Raw genomic sequence first — 17623 nt, 5'->3', positions numbered from 1 at the left:
ACAACAACAATAACGTGCTTAATTACAAGTCACCTTAACATCGAGGTTTCTGTGGTGTACGGACACCATTAATGCTTTGCAACAAGTGGTCATACGTGGTCCCTTTGCAACGGGGCTAACCTCAGACATCAACTTAACTGTTGAAAAATGCAAATCTCAACTATATGTGGTGTTTGTCTATTTGAGAGTTTAAGAGCAACATGTTACCTATATCAGCAATGACAGGTCACCCAGCATTAGTTTGGGTCCTTGTCTTATAACGACCATTTTTATATTTGTTCCAAAAAAAAAATTGGAAGGAAAAAAGTCCAATGGTTTTGGTATGTTAATGGGTACTTATTACCACGATGACAAGTACTAGAGATAAAGTTTTATTGACAATTATATTTAATGAGTAAAATGGAAGTATCACTTTCAATTGTTTATGAAAGGTCTAAATTTTTTATGAGAGAGATATTTTGGTGACTCTTAGAAAATCAGATACTACTTTTTATATTTTAAGAATAGATGTGTAGATTTCATGGAACTATATAAAAAAAAATGACGTTCTGTGGGTTGGTGAAGGTCATAGAAGCTAATTAAATGCATAATTGGCAAAGCATATATTACGAACAAACAATGGTTTTAAAAACAAAAATGCAAAAAAAACCAACAAAATGAGCATTCAAAATCATGTTACCAAATACAAAAGGATATCATCCTCTCTATAACTTCTCCAATGGCATATAATTCATGCCTATATTTGGTAAGAAAAGATACAGCAATCTTAACTTGTATTGCCAAAAGAGGGTGGTAATTTTGATAATTTGCTTGAATTCAAGTACTATTTTTTGGATTTATATTTTATCTAAAGACTGCCTATATTGTTAATTAATTAAATAATAATTCATAATATATTTTTAAAATTAAATTCACAATATCATCTGATTCACTGATACTGCATAAAATTATACACCATGAGTGCATCAAATATTAAACTTTCTTACTAGCTAATTTTCTCCTTCCTCTATAACGAGGGACGTAAATACGAGCCCACAAATGCTTTCCGTTGACCAAGAATTTGGCTTTGGATTGCCCATTCAAAACCATGGGTATCACCAATGAAGTAGTGAAAACAATACGTCCGAACTGAGGTTCTTGTCCTGGATGACTAGTGTGTTCAATCACAACATCTTGCACCACTTCTCCCCAATTCCTGCAATGCAAAACCCAACATCAGTAACTACTTCACATTCACTTAAACCATATGTGTATGTATGTATGTATGTAGTTTAATTACGTACGAGGTAAAGAAGTGGAAGATTTCTTCCCCGCTTAAAGGGTGGCCTTTAGAGAATGTTATGAACATTGTTCTCGTATCCTCCGGCGTTTGTCCCGGTCGAAACTCATTGGCACCGGGATTCAAATTCGATACCTTCGTTGACTCGATATATTGATTCAGTTCCAGGCTTGGGTTCGAATCCGATTCACCAATGACCTGTGAAGTAGTAGAACCTTCTCCTAGGGGTCTAGCCGCTGGCTTCAAACCAGATTCATCAACTTCAATAGCAGCATTTTCGCCAAATATTTTGTCACAAACAGTGTCCATGATGTGAACGTAACGCTTGTACATAAACTCCCGATTGTAATAAAAGAACCTGTAATTCATTGGTTCGTCGAAAAGACCAAGGAAAACAGGAGTGTCATATGATTCATCGCTTGGTGATGAAACATTGGGCTGAATGAACTGTAAGCATTGCAGTGCCTCCTCGAAGAAAGCATCGATGGTGTCATCGTCATAAGAATGGATGATTCGAATGAGTTCATGGTAACCAATTTCTTCTAGCATGAGCCAAAGTGTCATTGCTGACTTAACCTGTTGTGAGTTTTTGCCCATTGAGATCACCATTCTATTGAAAAGGACTCTTTCAAGAGTGTAGAAAAGTAACAGGTCTACTAAAGTACCTATTCCAGGCATGGTCGTATTATGGAGCGGGAAACAAGATTACTAGAAAAGTTAAACAGGGAAAACCAAAATGTTGCTGAAGAGTATTGTAGATTTTTTTTCTTTGTATTTTAGATTTGATTTATGTTATTAAATAAATAGGAATTGAAGGGGCTTGTAAAAGTAAATTTGACGCATTGGGAGTGAGGAATTAATTTGCGACTCCTTGGTTAAAGAAAATGCATTTACACTTTTGGTTAATTATTGCTGAAATGGAAATCTAGCTGAAAAATTCATGAACATATCCAACCTTAAACATGATGAATTGGAAAGTATAATTTACTAGATAAATAAAATGATTCTTGCAATATCAAATTGAGAGGGTAAAATTAAAAATTTATTCATCAACTCATTATAACAACTCAATCAAGAATTTAGAAATATATTTATGTTTAAAGTAGAAATAGAGAAGACCTACAAATGTTGAGCGTAATGATAAGATTTATTGTACGGCTTTCATAGACTATAAAACGGACATGAAAGATGTCTTAATTATAGTAAAGCAAAATTATAATTTTTTCTATCCATGTCATAATAAAATTACATTTTTTTTTTATAATTGGGGCAGGGGTAGGGTTGTTAGGGATTAAATCCAAGCCCTCATGCCACAATATAAATGCTATTGCCACTAAACCAAGAGTTTGTTAACTAATAAAATTATATATTTAATATATTGATAGTGTATAGTTGCCACCTCATTAGTGAACAAAATAAATAATATTGAAGCAATTTTTAATAAATACTTAAAAATTTAATTAAAAACTAATCTTAATTTTCCTTTTATAATTTTCTCTTCTCTCTTCCAAAATTGATAAAGTTTTACCATTCACTAAAATCTTAAAAACTTTATTGAAATATTAAATCATCTTTGAGGCTACTCAAGATAAGCAAAAACCATCCCATCCCAAAATTGGAATGGTTTGAGTGTCAAAGTTTAAGCGATCAGCTTCAACTCACCACTATTGGGCAGGTGTTAGCAGAATCTTCCATCCCTTTCACTCTAGGTTGGGAGATAAGAGTGAGGTTTGAGAATTTAGTAGACAGTTAAACTTCATCGATACATAACAAAGGGGAGAAGAAAATTAAGACTAATTTTTAATCATGTTTAATTACTTTTTCAAGTATTTATTAAAATGTCCTTTGATCTTTTTTATTTTGGTCATGACAATTTATAATTAGCTGATGATGCATAGAACTTGTACTTAGTGCATGAAATATAATCCCTTATATTCCATACATCATCAATCAATTATATGATGCCATTTTATTACTACTATTATTATTTAGTTGAAATTATATTGTAACATAAGAGTTTGGGTTCCAAACTATTCCAAATTATAAAGCAATATCTTCGTTGAATATTATAGCAGTCAACTTCATTGGGAGATGTCTCAAACTCCTGCAATCCCATAGAGTAGTTATGCATCAGTCTCGTCATGACATCAATCCCATAGATGTCTCATTTGAAGAATACAAATGAGGCTTTTAGGGAAAAGTATTAATAGGGTGGATTCTGTAAACCACCAACTCCTGTATTCTTTAAGCTGTAGGTAGTTTTTTTTTTACTTTTGTAGCAGATTTTTCAGTTTCTTGGGAGTTTAAAAAGAAAAAGATAGTTGGTGGAAGCTACCTATTCGAAAGTTGCTTTTGGATAACAGTGAAACAACAATTACTTAAGGTCATTACTCGTATGAGTGAATAATATATCCTTAATTGAATCGGCCATATATTTACCTCTTTCAGTTGGTAAATCATGGTGCTCGAATGGTGTTTTCTTAAGAGTCATGCACTACGAATCTGTTGCTTCAATATTGGCCGAATGTACTCTTGGTAACCGTCCGCCACAATCCATGCTCCCTCGTTCAGTTTCTGATACACGAAATCATGGCATCCCAAATTGTTAAAATCCCAATAATATTATAACTAATTAATTAAGAGTTTATGATATTGATGCTATGAAAGTAAGTCGTCATTCAACACATTACAGAATATATCCTTAATCTAGTTGTATCAACAAAAAAGAGAGATCATTTGTTTGTATTAACAAGTCTAAACAACTTTTGAAGCAAACTACATTATCCAAGATCAAATCCTGAAGACCCTTCAATCTTCTATATAAATTTTCAAGTTTCAAGATCAAGTTTTGATAAACTCTTCTATCTAAAATTAAATTTAGATAACTATTAAATTGAAAGCTTCATCAAAGAAATTATAAAATTATTTGATTTATTTCGATTATTTCAAGTCTGCTCAAATTTTGTGCTTACTTGCCTATTATGTATTGTACAATATTCAATTTAAAGAAACTGATTATATGTCGAGTTTAACTTTTTACATGTCTTGAATGTATAGTACTTTAAAATTTTTAAAATAATCCTTATTCTCTATGAGTTTCTATTTTTAAATTATTATAAATTTATATAAATTTTACACATTAATAATTAGTGCTAGTATATTCATATCGTGTTCATTTTGTAGCTTAATTCATTTTATATTTTATATAGTTTATTAAAATGATTAGATTTTAGTTGCAAACTATTTTTTTAGATATTAAAAAATAAAAAAATTATCAAAATGATCATTTAGACAACCAATTTATTTTATTTATTGTTAAATGATTTGTTTGGTATAATATCAAAAATCATAATTACCATAAAATAAAATCATATTCAAACAACTAAGAAAACTAAAAAAAATATTTTATTATAATATTAAAATCTGTATTCAATAAGTTGATCCTTCCTGAGAAATCAATTTAGGTTTCATATTAAAATTTACTATTAAATTAAAATTTTAAAATCCATAGGGAAAATGGAGGATATTTCTATTATACAGTTTAAATATTCCTCACCTAATTTTTATAATGGACAATCCAATAAATATCTTGTTAAAATGTAGTATCATAATTTTTTTTATATAATTAAAGCTGAAAATAAAACAAAACAAAGAGTTTGTAAAGTCTTAAATTTAAGGCTTAATGACTTTGTCAAAATGGCCTTAATTGTATTTTTAAGTCTTTTTTGACCATCAACCTTTGTTCTTTTTTTTCAATTTGTTTTTTCTAACAGATTTAATGAAAGTATCATTAAAAAAAATTAACAGAGATGATGTAGAATTTCATGTGGAATATTTTTAATGAGATGTAATTTTTACTTAGATAAGCCAATAAGATAATTACATGTAAAAAGTAATAAAATAAATAATACATTAAATTAAAAAAATAACTCTTAATTTAAAGAAAATAAACATAATTATCTAAAAAAATTAACTCAGTAGAAAAACCTCTAACAGATGTATGGAATATTGAAACTTTTTGAAGGAAAAGAAAAATTGAAACCTTGAATTTATTCATTAAATCTGTTAGAAGAAGCAGATTGAAAAAAAAAACAAAGGTTGATGGCCATAAAAGACTCAAAAATACAATTAAGTACATTTTGACAAAATATGCAAACGTTAGTGGCTAAATTTATCATTAAGCCTAAATTTTAACACCTAAAGGAGGTTGTTCAAATAAAAGTAAGATGTTTCATTACTGTGATCCATTTTTGCTAGTAAATCTACAACTTTATTTTCTTCTCTAGGCACATGTTGGATATGCCAATATACTGTCTTTTCTAACAGCTAATGAATTCGTCTAACCAAGCTGAGTTTAAGTTTCTTAATATATTACCTTCAATAATCTGAACTGCTTCCATGCTATTTGTACTTACCAACACTCTATAAAATATTTGCTTCAACAGAAGAGACAAACCCTCAAAAATGCCTCATAACTCAACCTCCAATACAAAACAAATTCCTAGGAACTTACTAATCCTAAAATCCAGTTTCCCTTAGGGTCACGCATAACCCCGCTACAGCAGCTGAACCAAAGGCCACCTGAACAGCACCTTCTGTGTTTAACTGAATCCAATTACCTGCCCGTATCGGATAGCAATTCGATCCATTTCTCTTGGCCACATTCGCCTTACAAACAGAAGCATACTATTTAGCTCAATTATACAAGATTTTGATCACTTCGTCAACAGTGTTTCCTTGAAATACCTATAGATTTCAATTTTTCCAAATACCCCATGCAAAGGAAAAACCAATCCACCTCCCCAAACAAAGTCTGCAGCTGGTTGTGCAGATTAACCACAAGCCATTTTTTAATCTAACGATAGAGTTATAGAATGCCGCATATTATTATGATGAGCATTAAATGAAGAAAAAATATTCTTTATCTGTAAACGGTTCATCAACCTTGACGGCATTCACTCAACATGTCAACAATGGAAGTCTGTTGTTACTAACTCCCCCTTGAAATTTGAAATATACCACAACTCAACCATTTGATTTGTCGTACTATTAAATTAAGTTAGTTAATCGCATTGCAAACTTTAAAAAAACTATATTTATTGATATAACTCTAATTTTAAATCAAGATAAATAGAAAACGATACCTTGCTTCAACCTTATGAATAAGAAGCAACTGCAGATTACATTACCATATGCTAAGCATATGAATAAACAAACTAATTGCAGAAGTTAGCTACTTCACCATACAACAAAATACAGAGTTCATCCTTCTCCCACTTCATATCTCATCAATTTCAATGAAAACACTTCAGATCAAACACATTGTTAAAAGATTCAAATAATTTCTAACATACTACTACAACCACCACCTAATGCTAAGCATAGGATTAAGTTAAAACCAGAAAACCAAACTTATTGAGTTGAACCCACAAAAGAAATATATATAACTAAACCCAAACCAGATAGCAAATTATTAGTCTACTAATACCACCAATATTAACCTGTACTGCTCACAAACCCTGAGCTAACCTACGACATTAATTTCAGATCAAGTTTCAAGTTTTTATCTTAAACCGCATGGATTGGGTTCCCACTTGAATCCATGTTAGAATTACCAGATGAAGCAGGATTGGCATGAAAAGCAGACTGCCTAGATGAACCATCAAGTTTTAATGAACGAGATGATGAGCCGCTATCACCAATACTTTCTCCCAAACTCAACTTTGACATTCCCACCAGCTCATCAACATTGATCGGGCTCTTTGAATGTACTGCTGTTGGCTTCACCACTTCATGCGTGTCCTTCTTCGTTGGTTCTGTGTCATACCCCATCCAATATGGTAATGAATATGGAAAAAATGGTGGGAAGTAAGTAGGATATACTACTGGGCAACAGGGTTGTGAGCTCTCTGACTTTGGAGGTACAGTTTCCCCATCATTCGAGTTGTTGGAATCCATTGGTTTATCTTCTTCATCCAATGTAGGTGGAATACTCAACTGGTCATTACTCTGTGTTTCAGCATGTGGATGGTTAGCAGAAAACAAATCCTGTGATGCCATTGGAGTGTCACTTGACTGCAAGAAATAAAGAAGAAAAAGATCTCTTACACAACTAGAAAAGCAGTCAAATTGGATGGATATAAAATGTATCCAGGACTGTTAGTAAGCAAATAGGTATAAACCTATTCTTAAAGAACAAGCTAAGCTAGCTGTTTTATATAGGAGTTTCCTTTGATACGAGTACGAAGCAAACCATTTCACAAACAAATGAAAGAAATCTCAGTGGTATGTCCATGATCCTAGTCATATCTACATTATTAAGTTCTCAAGGTTTAGAGTAGTTGGAAGTTGAAATAGTCAACCAAAAACAATCAAGTCAATTAGTCAAATTAGTAATTCATACAAGATATGGCAACTGATGCATCATTATAGAGAAAATGGTACTAACTTCATCTGCTACGATATCAAAGAGGCTAGAACGTCTTTTTCTCCTAGAAACATTGGACTGCCTGATGAAATATTTCTGAGCATGGCTAGCCACTTGAGTAGGAGTCCTTGATATAACATAATTGCGTGAGATTCCACGCCAATCACCTTTCCCAAGCTTCTGCAGACCAAGGAGAAACATCCTATGCTCCTCTTCTGTCCAAGGAACACCTGTAAAACAAATATAACTCAGATTCAAGAATCGCAGAGAAGTACACCCATGTTTTATCCTATTGCTTCAACGTTTCATTAACAAGAAAAAAACCACCTAGCCATTGTCACACCACGTACTTAGATCATTATTCAATGTCTTCTGGACTTCTCATCCCCCCAATGTCTATGATCAAATTTTTGAAGGATTATCCAATACTAGAACAATGTAGACGGTCACCAGGCACAAAATGAAACCCATTTTATCACCACCAAAACTCAGTGATATCACATCTGATAACCATTCTTTTGGACAGGATTTAACCCAACAAATTTCATGTTATAGCATAAATTATAAAATAAAAATTACTAAAATCCATAACATCTCGATAATGAACTATGAAACCCATTTCTTGTTTTTCAGCAGCCCACCTCACCATATTAAAAAAAAAAAACCAACCCCTTACTCTAACCAGAAGAATGAACTATAAATTAAGTCCAAAACTAACCAGAAATGCCACAACTTTACTTTAAATCCTTAAACTTCAGAAAATTTATATTTAATCGGAAAAAAAATATTTGTAAACAAAATCCAACGTGATTACTGTGCACAAAATAAATACATGGAAGTTTTAAGCCAAACAAAAGACTTCAAAAGTATTTGGAAGGTTTTCTTTTGTAGCTTATATAGTCTTACACTAATCATCCACAGAATAAAAACATAAATAATAGGCAAATAAAATTAATCCATCGAAAAACTGAAACCTTTTTTCCTTTCACGACTCGAAGACGACCCGGGGACGAAATCCTCAGAAGCATAACCATCGGTGTGATCCGGACCCTCACCGGGCGAACCCGACCCATTCCCGTTATGCGCGCCAGAATTCGACCCGGAATATTGGCTTAAGTTGCCCATACTGGCGCTCTTCCGAATCGACCCGTCAGTCAAGCGGACTCCGAAGAGTTTGACCCCTCGGTTGGGACATGTCCGAGAGTTGTGGCCGTTGTGGCTGCAATGTGAGCAGCGACGAGTCATTTTTCACGGCCGAATAGATTCGTTTGGGATCAGATCAGAATGAAAATTAAAGCGATGAATGTCAATCGGATCTTAGAGAATCCGGATCCGAACCGCATGTGGGATAGGGCTGTGGTTTTGAACCAGAAAACAATTTTCCTTTAGTTTTTCTTATCTGGCTCCTCGCCTCTGGCTGTGTTAGCAGGTGGGAGAGAGAAAGAGGGATAAACAATATCCATATCGCATGTATTTATTTATTCAATTGCAAAAGGAAATCTAATGATCCAGTGCTTTGCGGAGTTTATTGTTGGAGATTATCATATTTTATCTTTAACCGTTGATATGGTCAACACTGGTGTGCCATCATCATGCGTTTGGTGTGGGGAGTTGACTTCAACAAGACTTGAGACCATTCCCTTTTTTTTTTTTTCTTCTTCCTCTTCTTCTTCTTTTAGCGATAAATAGTTTAATCCCATGTTGTCTCTCCATTTTCTAAATATAATTTTTATTATATTGGAAACGGCAATAATAAAAACTGTCAGAAAATAAGTGACGTATTCTTTCTTCTCAGCTTATTTTATTTAAAAAAAATATATGAATGGTATGACACGTGTACGGCGGAGAGGTTAATTGGCAGGAAACGTAATCTTGGTCTGGGATCCAAGACCCAAAAGGGTTGGTGAGATGCGTATTCGCCATTTGCAAAATGGCATATTCTAGGGCATAAAAGCTTCTAGGATAAGTCATCGTCCCAAAAGAAATTATTTGTATCACACAAAAAGCTTTATCCAAAGCCGCGGACATTTACAACATATTTAAATACTCCCATATAATTCTATTAATTAACTAACAACATTTATTTAGTTTTAACTAAAGTTAAACCCTCTCTCCAATTAATCTAAAATCTACTCTCTCTTTTTAAGTCTTGGTAACCTCTTGTCCTGTTGTGATAGCATAGGAGGTGGGCATGAGCAGATGGTCGGTCAGGTGATATGAGTTAAAAAATTGGATAAAAAATAATTACAGGTTAAACTAAAAAATATAAATCAGAATAAATAAAAATTTAACTTTTAAATATAAAAATTAAATTAAAATCCAGTATATATTGTGTTTTTCTTTTCTGAGTTGGTGTTTTATAGATAATTGTGTAGGAGATGTTTTGACAAACAATTATTTATGATCGTCTCCAGCTCTTTAAAATGCTAAATTTAATTCCCATTTTAATTTTTTTTAAAATTTTAAGTTAATATATAATAAAATTATTTTTTATTTTTAAAAATAATGAACATGTTTCTCATCACAGTTGTATTTTACAATATTTTATATTATAAACGTGTTCTTTTTAATAATTTTATATATTTATAATATAAAAATTGATAGTTTTAAAAAGAAAATCAAGTAGTTTAAAAGAATTTACATTTTTTTTAATTTTTATGATATTTTTATAATTTTCAAAAAAGAATCTTTATTCCTCAATAAAGCCGTCGACTTTGCTCATTTCTGCTTGGAACCATTCATCTTATTTCCCACTCCTTTTTTGTACGTTTAATTTACTTTATTTCTGTACTTTCGAAATTGTGGGGCAAAATTATTTGAGTTTCATCATGTTTTCATTTCTTTTAGTCTTTTAATATTCTACTGAAAAAAATCAATTATTATGAATTGGTGGAAATTTCTTTAGGGAAATATTTAAGAAAACATTTTCCTAGTTGTTATTGTTATATATTATTATGTCATGCTTTTTCTTTAATTCCTTGAGGTTTGGTGAAGTATTTTATCCATTAGTATTAACTTTTATAGAATGATGATTTGAATTCAGTTAATTTTGTGTAAGTCAACACCTAATCAATACATCTTAACTTGAGATTCATTCATTCATTGATATTTGATTTTATATTTTTTTATATTTGTATGACGAAAATTTTTAATTTTCAAAGTATATAAATATATTTTTCTCCAATAAAATAAAATAACTAAAAGAATATGTTTAAAATGAATCTCGACAAATATATTCTGTCCAAAATTATTATTTTGGACGTGAAATAATAATTTATATTTTTATTACATTTTAATGATTTTTTATATTTTTTATACCAAATATTATATTCTATCCATATGCCATAATGTGAGGCTACAACATAATATTGTTTTATTAACTACTAGTGTCACGGGGCTAGACCTTTCGTCTCATAATCCGTGCGGCCTTAAGCAATCCGTTCGCTCCAACTTCGCCTAAGTCAGCCTTCACGCCCAAAAGTAAAGATTCTTTTAGAACTCCTCCAAGACATCAATTTGTATAGCGGAAGTGATTGTGCCAAAAGAAACTACAAATGAACAACAGAAAGCCAAAGAAAGAATGCACACAAAGTGTTTGAGTAAATGCTCAAAGAATTCTATTACTCTTAAGAATTCAACTTACAATGGATGAGTACAAATGAGAGGGAGACTCTCTATTTATAGTTGAGCTCTCCCAAAACCGACGGTCAAGATACATTTACATCGACGGACGAGATTAACCATATCTCTTGATTTTAGGGATTTACAAGATATGTCATATCAAATCTAATCTAATATTTACAAGATATGATTCCCTCAATCTTCTAAGATTAGTTACCAAATTAGCCTAAATTGTCATATCGTCATTATCGGGACAACCAGCCTTCAATCTGACAGGCTTCTCCAACAGTTCTTTGAATCGGGCCAGTTCTTGTAGGCTAAATGTTCCTCATCTAATCGATAGACCTCCATAAGGCGCATCTTGTGTCACAGTCACGGGCTTTGTACTTTGGCCCATGACATTCTCCCCTACCCATTCTCGCAACGCCCTCGTTGCGACTTCTGAATGACACTGACTTGATTCACCTTGAAACTTTCTCGTTGCCTCAGCTTCTTCCCGACCTGTCTTGCGATCGGGTTGTCCCTTCCTTCTGAACCTTTGCTCGACTTCCGTCCCCTCTTAACTTGCACCGTTGCACTCATTGGTACATCCCGTTGGAAAGAAGTATTCGCTTTAACTTGCCCTAATTTTGACTTGTTCCAATTGGAATCCCCTGGATTCTCACATCTTGGCTTCATACCGCCCACAGTCCCTCGGTCTCATTGCTTAAGAACTTTGAAAGGGCCCCTACAACCTTGCTAAGCCAACAAGTCAGAATTCAAAACACTATCAGAGTGTTTGTAATGTACCTTATTCATAATATTTACTCGTCCTGACTATTTTTGCATCGCTCCTTTTCCCTCGAAGCCCGATGTACAACTCACTTTTCCCAAAGGTGTCGGCTCTACAGTCAAATCTGCAGGCTTCATATCGATCTCTTGCGCCACTAACACTTCCGAATGGGCTTTCGTAGTATTCCATTTTGACGAGTTAATGTTTCTCCCATACGAAACATCTTCGACTAGTTGGATTGACGACAACACCTTGGTCCCAACTTTCATATCCCGATGCACCGGCACAACAATTCTTGTTAACAGACTGGTGACAATATGAATTTGATTGGCCCATAGAAATAGAATTGTCTGAATCCTGTCAAGGAAGTTTAAGCCAAGTACATAATCGTAATCATCTAATTGGATTATCTCAAAGTCTTCCTTGCCCTTCCATTCGTCGATTTGTAGCTCCACATTGTGAGCTACTCCTACAGTTGGAGCCTGCTCGGAATTTATTATTTTTATCTTCTTATTCAATTTCTTAATCGACAGACCAAACTTCTTCGCAGCCTTTTTCAATATGAACAAGTCTGATGCTCTCATATCAATAAGAGCACTCCACTTCTAACCTGCAATGTTGATGTCCACAAACATCAACCCTTCTTCACCATTCTTTTTCTTAGGAAAGAGCACCATCAAATTGACCCTCGATGTCTTCCCCTCAATAGGCTCCGTCTTTTCCTTCGACTCATCTTTCTTTTTGATCAACAACTTCTTTTGACATCTCAATGGTGCTTTCGAACCAATAGCTTAGATATCACTTAGTTCAAACCAACAGCTCTAATTCTACTTGTCATGGGGCTAGACCTTTCGTCTCGCAATCCGTGTGGCTTTAGGCGATCTGTTCGCTCCAATTTCGCCTAAGTTAGCCTTTACGCCCAAAAGTGAGGATTCGTTTAGAACTCCTCCAAGACACCAATTTGTATAGTGGAAGCGATTGTGCCAAAAGAAGCTATAAATGAACAACAGAAAGCCAAAGAAAGAATATACACAAAGTGTTTGAGTAAATGCTCAAAGAATTCTATTACTCTTAAAATTTCAACTTACAATGGATGAGTACAAATGAGGGGGAGGTTCTCTATTTATAGTTGAGCTCCCCCAAAATTGACAGTCAAGATACATTTACATCGACGGGCGATATTAATCATATCTCTTAATTTCAGGGATTTACAAGATATGCCATATCAAATCTAATCTAATTTTTACAAGATATGATTCCCTCAATCTTTTAAGATTAGTTACCAAATTAGCCTAAGTTGTCATATCTTCATTATCGGACCAACCAGACTTCAATCTGACAGGCTTCTCCAATAGTTTTTTGAATCGGGCCAGTTCTCGTGGGCTAAATATTCCTCATCTAATCGATAGACCTCTATGGAGTGCATCTTGTGTCATGGTCACGGGCTTTGTACTTTGGCCCGTGACACTAGTGCCACATTATCTTATTTTAACATTACAAAAAAAAGATTCAAATTAGTCTTTTTACTATTAAATGAATCAATTTAGTCATTGTATTATTAAAAAGAATTAAATAATATCAAATTTCAATAGAGTTAAACCCCATGTGATGGCTTGATGGTCAGGGTATTCATCGCTTCAAGTGTGGCTTGTGTTTGAATCGTGCTAGTCGTGTTTGTTGTTCGGGCTTTGCCTTATTCTTGTAATTCACCAAAAAAATCATTAGTTCTAACATTTATTGTTTTAAAAAAAATTCATTTACCATTCAACAGAGTTATATCTTGAGAGCTTTTTATGATTCTATAGATGAAATATTTTGTTTGGAATTGAATCATAAATGAAAAAAAATGATTTCCATGTTACTTTTTAAACAATAAATGTATTTTTTTAATTTGACATTACCTGATTCTTTTTAATAATATATATCATACTGTTTTACTAAATATATGAAAAAAAAGGCTAAATAAGGCTTATAGGTTATTTTTTTAATTAGGGGTTTACGCTAGTTTTAAATTTAATTAGGGATATAGGTTGATTTCACTAGAAAGCGTGTGTCCAGTTGGATGAGCTTTTTGGAAAACGCAACCAATTAGGCATGCTTTCCATAAAGCTCGTCTAGTTGGATGCACTTTCCAATTCTCTCTCCCAGGGTCAGGGTTTTTATTTTAAGGGTTTTGGGTATTTTGAAAGTGTTCAAGGTTTTTGACAAAAATTCTTAGGTAGTTTTGAAGGGTCGGGGATGTGATAACGCGTCTTAGTACACATACATTTTATATGTCATGGCGATATAGGACTATGACCTTAGAAGCCTATTGTGGGGAAATCTGGTTTAGGGGTAATAATGCTTGATACAATCAAGGGTCGAAGTAAACGTGAAGGTCTCAGTAAGCAGTCATGATACAGTCACAAGTTCAAGTATAACTGAGGGGCAGGTGACAGTCGTTACACGGTCAGGAGTTCAAGCTTTTTGGATACCTGCAAACAATGCTCTATATATATCATACATAATATTGAGGCCATAATCATACGATAAAACTCCAAGACTTCTGGTGTAATCAACATAATTTTTTTCTCTATTTTCAAGTAGCCATTATATCTAACCTTTTTATTCTTGTTTGAAGGCCGACACCGAGGTGAACACAAGAGGGCTCTTAGGAGGAGAGCAAATGTTCCGGCACAGTAGATGTTAAACTCGAGTCGGCGCGACAGTGGTTGTAGTTATTAATAGGTTGTGTAATAACAACCATTGCCGCTACGAAAGAAGTATCACCTTTACTGTATAGTAACAGTCATTCCTCGCCTGAGAGTCCTCTTGCATCCACGACGGTACCAGCTTTTAAACAATAATAAAGGTTAAAGGCACCGGTTGCCTGAAAATAGAAAAAAATTACAGTTATTATAGCTAGATGCCCCAGAGTTTTTCCGTATCAAAATGCCCTCAAACTTCTGTATGTTATTTATAAGACTTCATTTTTAGGTATTCAAAAAGATTGAGCTCGTGACCGCGTAACAACCGTCAACCGACTCCCCCATTATATCTTGATTCATTATCGCATAACGATCGTCGATTGAGACCTTCACGTCGACTTCCATCCTTGACCGTACAAAGCAAAATCACCCTGTAACTGACTTCCCTATGATAGGCTTCGGAGGTAATGATCCCATCTCGGTATGATATATAAAATGTATGCGGCTTGGAGCGGTATCGCATCACCAACGACTCAAAAATACATCGAACGTAAACAAAATATCTTTTTCGGCTAAAATTTTTAAGACCGAAAAATGATTTATAGTGGAAAAATAGAAGTGATTGGAGAGAAATTATATGAGTGAGGGATGATGAAGCTTGGCATGTAAGGGTCAATTTATAAGCACATAAAAGGGTCTATTTGCAAAGGAAAGCCTTTAAAAGAGTGCTGGAACATATTCTAAACATGATGAAATGTTTAAATTGTCCAAAATATTCAAAACGTCAGGCTTTTCAGCTTGGGGAATAGTAAATTTGTTACAGATCATATCTTTAGGATCGTCACCATCATCATCTTCCTCCGTAGTCGATTGTTGCGTTATCCTCACCTATTATTGTAAATCTGCCACTCTCTCATCCACCTATTTTGACGATATGCCACCCCTATAAAATAGTGATGTGCGTAGCGTTTGAGTCACTATAGGCGTGAAACCATAAGGTACCCCAAATCTCAAGTACGTCGGAAAGGTACCAGACATCGATATCGCCATTGACTACTGTATATCAGTGACTATCCCAAGACAAAGTTTAACATCGACATCTATGTTGGGGTGTAGTATGCGAAAGACATCGGTAGAGCGAAATATGTACCTACGGGAACAAAAAAATTGGCCACATACGGCGATGGCCCGTAGTGTTGTGGTGCTTGTGAATAAAATATAAGATTTGTTAATTTAATGGGAATACTTGAAGGGAAGTGACTCGGATATTGCGTAGCCATAGGTGGCACATTTTCTGCCGGAGTAGATCACGAACCCATCGTGTGACTGCGTTCCCTCCTAATATGTTGTGGTGGTCGACATGGCCTTTTACCTAAATTTGCTGACTCCTTTCGTCCGATGATAGTATATATGGGTTACCGATGGTTCTGAGCTATGTCAAGTAATCATCAACTACCGTCGTGTCCGTTGAGAAAAATTATTCGCGAATGGGTATAGATTGCATCCTACGATCTCACGCCTCGATGTGCTCCTCGTACCGCATTGACTAGTCGATGTTGTCCTTCCTCCGTATGTCTACATTGTGTAGTTCCTTTAGGTTTTGTAGTGGCGGCAAAATTCGTTACCTTCACCCAAATTGCCTCAAAACCCGGTCTATTTTTTGCATTTCCATTATCGCATACACTATCAATAACACCTTCTCATCTCATATTTGTCGATTACCCAACACTTTCAGCGGGATGCAGCGTATGACATTGGTGTCGGCGTACAACATCCATTCAAACTGATAAGAAAAATTGTAAATATCATTATTTATGAATTTCTTTTATGTATCATTGCGTCATTAATATAGGTTTGAAAGAATAGGTAACTAACATCGACTTCCGACCATTGATCTAAACATAGCCTAATAACTTTTAGAACCTCAGGTAATCCCACATAGCTTTACTCATGGTTCCACCTGTATGCGATATGTTAGTCGAAACGTATAATAATAAAAATTATTGTACAAACTATGTATTTGTTAATAAATGATGTTTACCTCGTCACTAACGGGAGTATATATGAGTCGATTATCTTGGGACATAAAAAAAATAGTCACCACGAGGCCCACGACTGCAGCAAGAACAAACAACCACCAATCGATGCCACACTCGGTAGGATGGCCAGACACATCTCCTGGTATAACATGGACAATACAGAAGATCCCCAACTTAGTTTCCCGCAGTCATTGAAGTCCACTAAATGTAGTAGCCACCTTGTGTGCAACAAATTTTGAGATTTGTCGGGCATTAAAATGTCCCGATTAACCTCTTGATGTATGCTCAGGCATATTGTTGTACCACCTCTTTCGTTTGGTCTTTAGGGTCTCTAGGGAGCTCGTTGAAGTTATATTTTAACCAGTTCATTGATATCCAACCACCTTTGAACTTGTTTGGGACCTTCTCCACAATGATTGATAAAGGGTCACTTTGTCCGAAACGATCCCAGATTCCGTGATAATTGGCTCATACATTGTTAGACTGAGTTGTAGCGCTACGCCTTCGAGTGCGATTATACACTCGTTGTATGAAAGGTGAAAGGTGTGTGTCTCATGCCTCCATCTTTCCATCAACACGCTGATTAGTTGCAAATCAAGTTTGTAGCCCCCGGACATGCGAGGTGCATGTAAGAATCCAGCTGCTTGCAAGTGGCCATAAATTTCAGGAATCACAGATTTTCCCATATTATGGATGAAGCCCTCCAAAACACGATCATCCACCTATTCACACAAAAAATTATAATTATAATAAAAAATAAAATTAACATTATAGAAATTAACAAAATTTAAATTTTGG

At 34.3% G+C, this 17623-nt stretch overlaps 2 protein-coding genes across 2 annotated transcripts; both read right to left on the bottom strand.

Moving 5' to 3' along the window:
• Positions 1-972: 972 nt before the first annotated feature.
• LOC107929358 (uncharacterized) lies at positions 973-1957 on the bottom strand. The gene is made up of 2 exons (XM_016860754.1): positions 1284-1957; positions 973-1195 (listed from the first exon to the last, which is right to left on the bottom strand). Exons 1-2 carry the CDS (start codon positions 1955-1957, stop codon positions 973-975), a joined length of 897 nt encoding a protein of 298 aa, XP_016716243.1.
• A 4576-nt stretch (positions 1958-6533) lies between these two features.
• On the bottom strand, positions 6534-9445 carry LOC107929382 (transcription factor KUA1). The gene is made up of 3 exons (XM_016860785.2): positions 8681-9445; positions 7728-7936; positions 6534-7354 (listed from the first exon to the last, which is right to left on the bottom strand). The coding sequence occupies exons 1-3, from the start codon at positions 8949-8951 to the stop codon at positions 6848-6850; spliced, it is 987 nt and encodes a 328-aa protein (XP_016716274.1). The 5' UTR covers positions 8952-9445; the 3' UTR covers positions 6534-6847.
• Between the last annotated feature and the right edge of the window lie 8178 nt (positions 9446-17623).

The sequence above is a fragment of the Gossypium hirsutum genome, chromosome D08 (genome assembly GCF_007990345.1).
Source record: "Gossypium hirsutum isolate 1008001.06 chromosome D08, Gossypium_hirsutum_v2.1, whole genome shotgun sequence".
In the NCBI taxonomy this organism is placed as follows: domain Eukaryota; kingdom Viridiplantae; phylum Streptophyta; class Magnoliopsida; order Malvales; family Malvaceae; genus Gossypium; species Gossypium hirsutum.
The sequence above is the reverse complement of the archived record's forward strand: the minus strand, read 5'-3'. Positions and strand labels throughout refer to the sequence as shown.

Excerpts from the sequence above, each read along its gene's own strand:
- LOC107929382 (XM_016860785.2), bottom strand. The coding sequence starts at position 8,951 with ATGACTCGTCGCTGCTCACATTGCAGCCACAACGGCCACAACTCTCGG. Across the intron at positions 7,937-8,680 it reads GAGTCGTGAAAGGAAAAAAG|GTGTTCCTTGGACAGAAGAG; the intron begins GTTTCAGTTTTT and ends TTTGTTTTACAG. Across the intron at positions 7,355-7,727 it reads TTGATATCGTAGCAGATGAA|TCAAGTGACACTCCAATGGC; the intron begins GTTAGTACCATT and ends TATTTCTTGCAG.
- LOC107929358 (XM_016860754.1), bottom strand. The coding sequence starts at position 1,957 with ATGCCTGGAATAGGTACTTTAGTAGACCTGTTACTTTTCTACACTCTT. Across the intron at positions 1,196-1,283 it reads ATCTTCCACTTCTTTACCTC|GAATTGGGGAGAAGTGGTGC; the intron begins GTACGTAATTAA and ends TTTGCATTGCAG.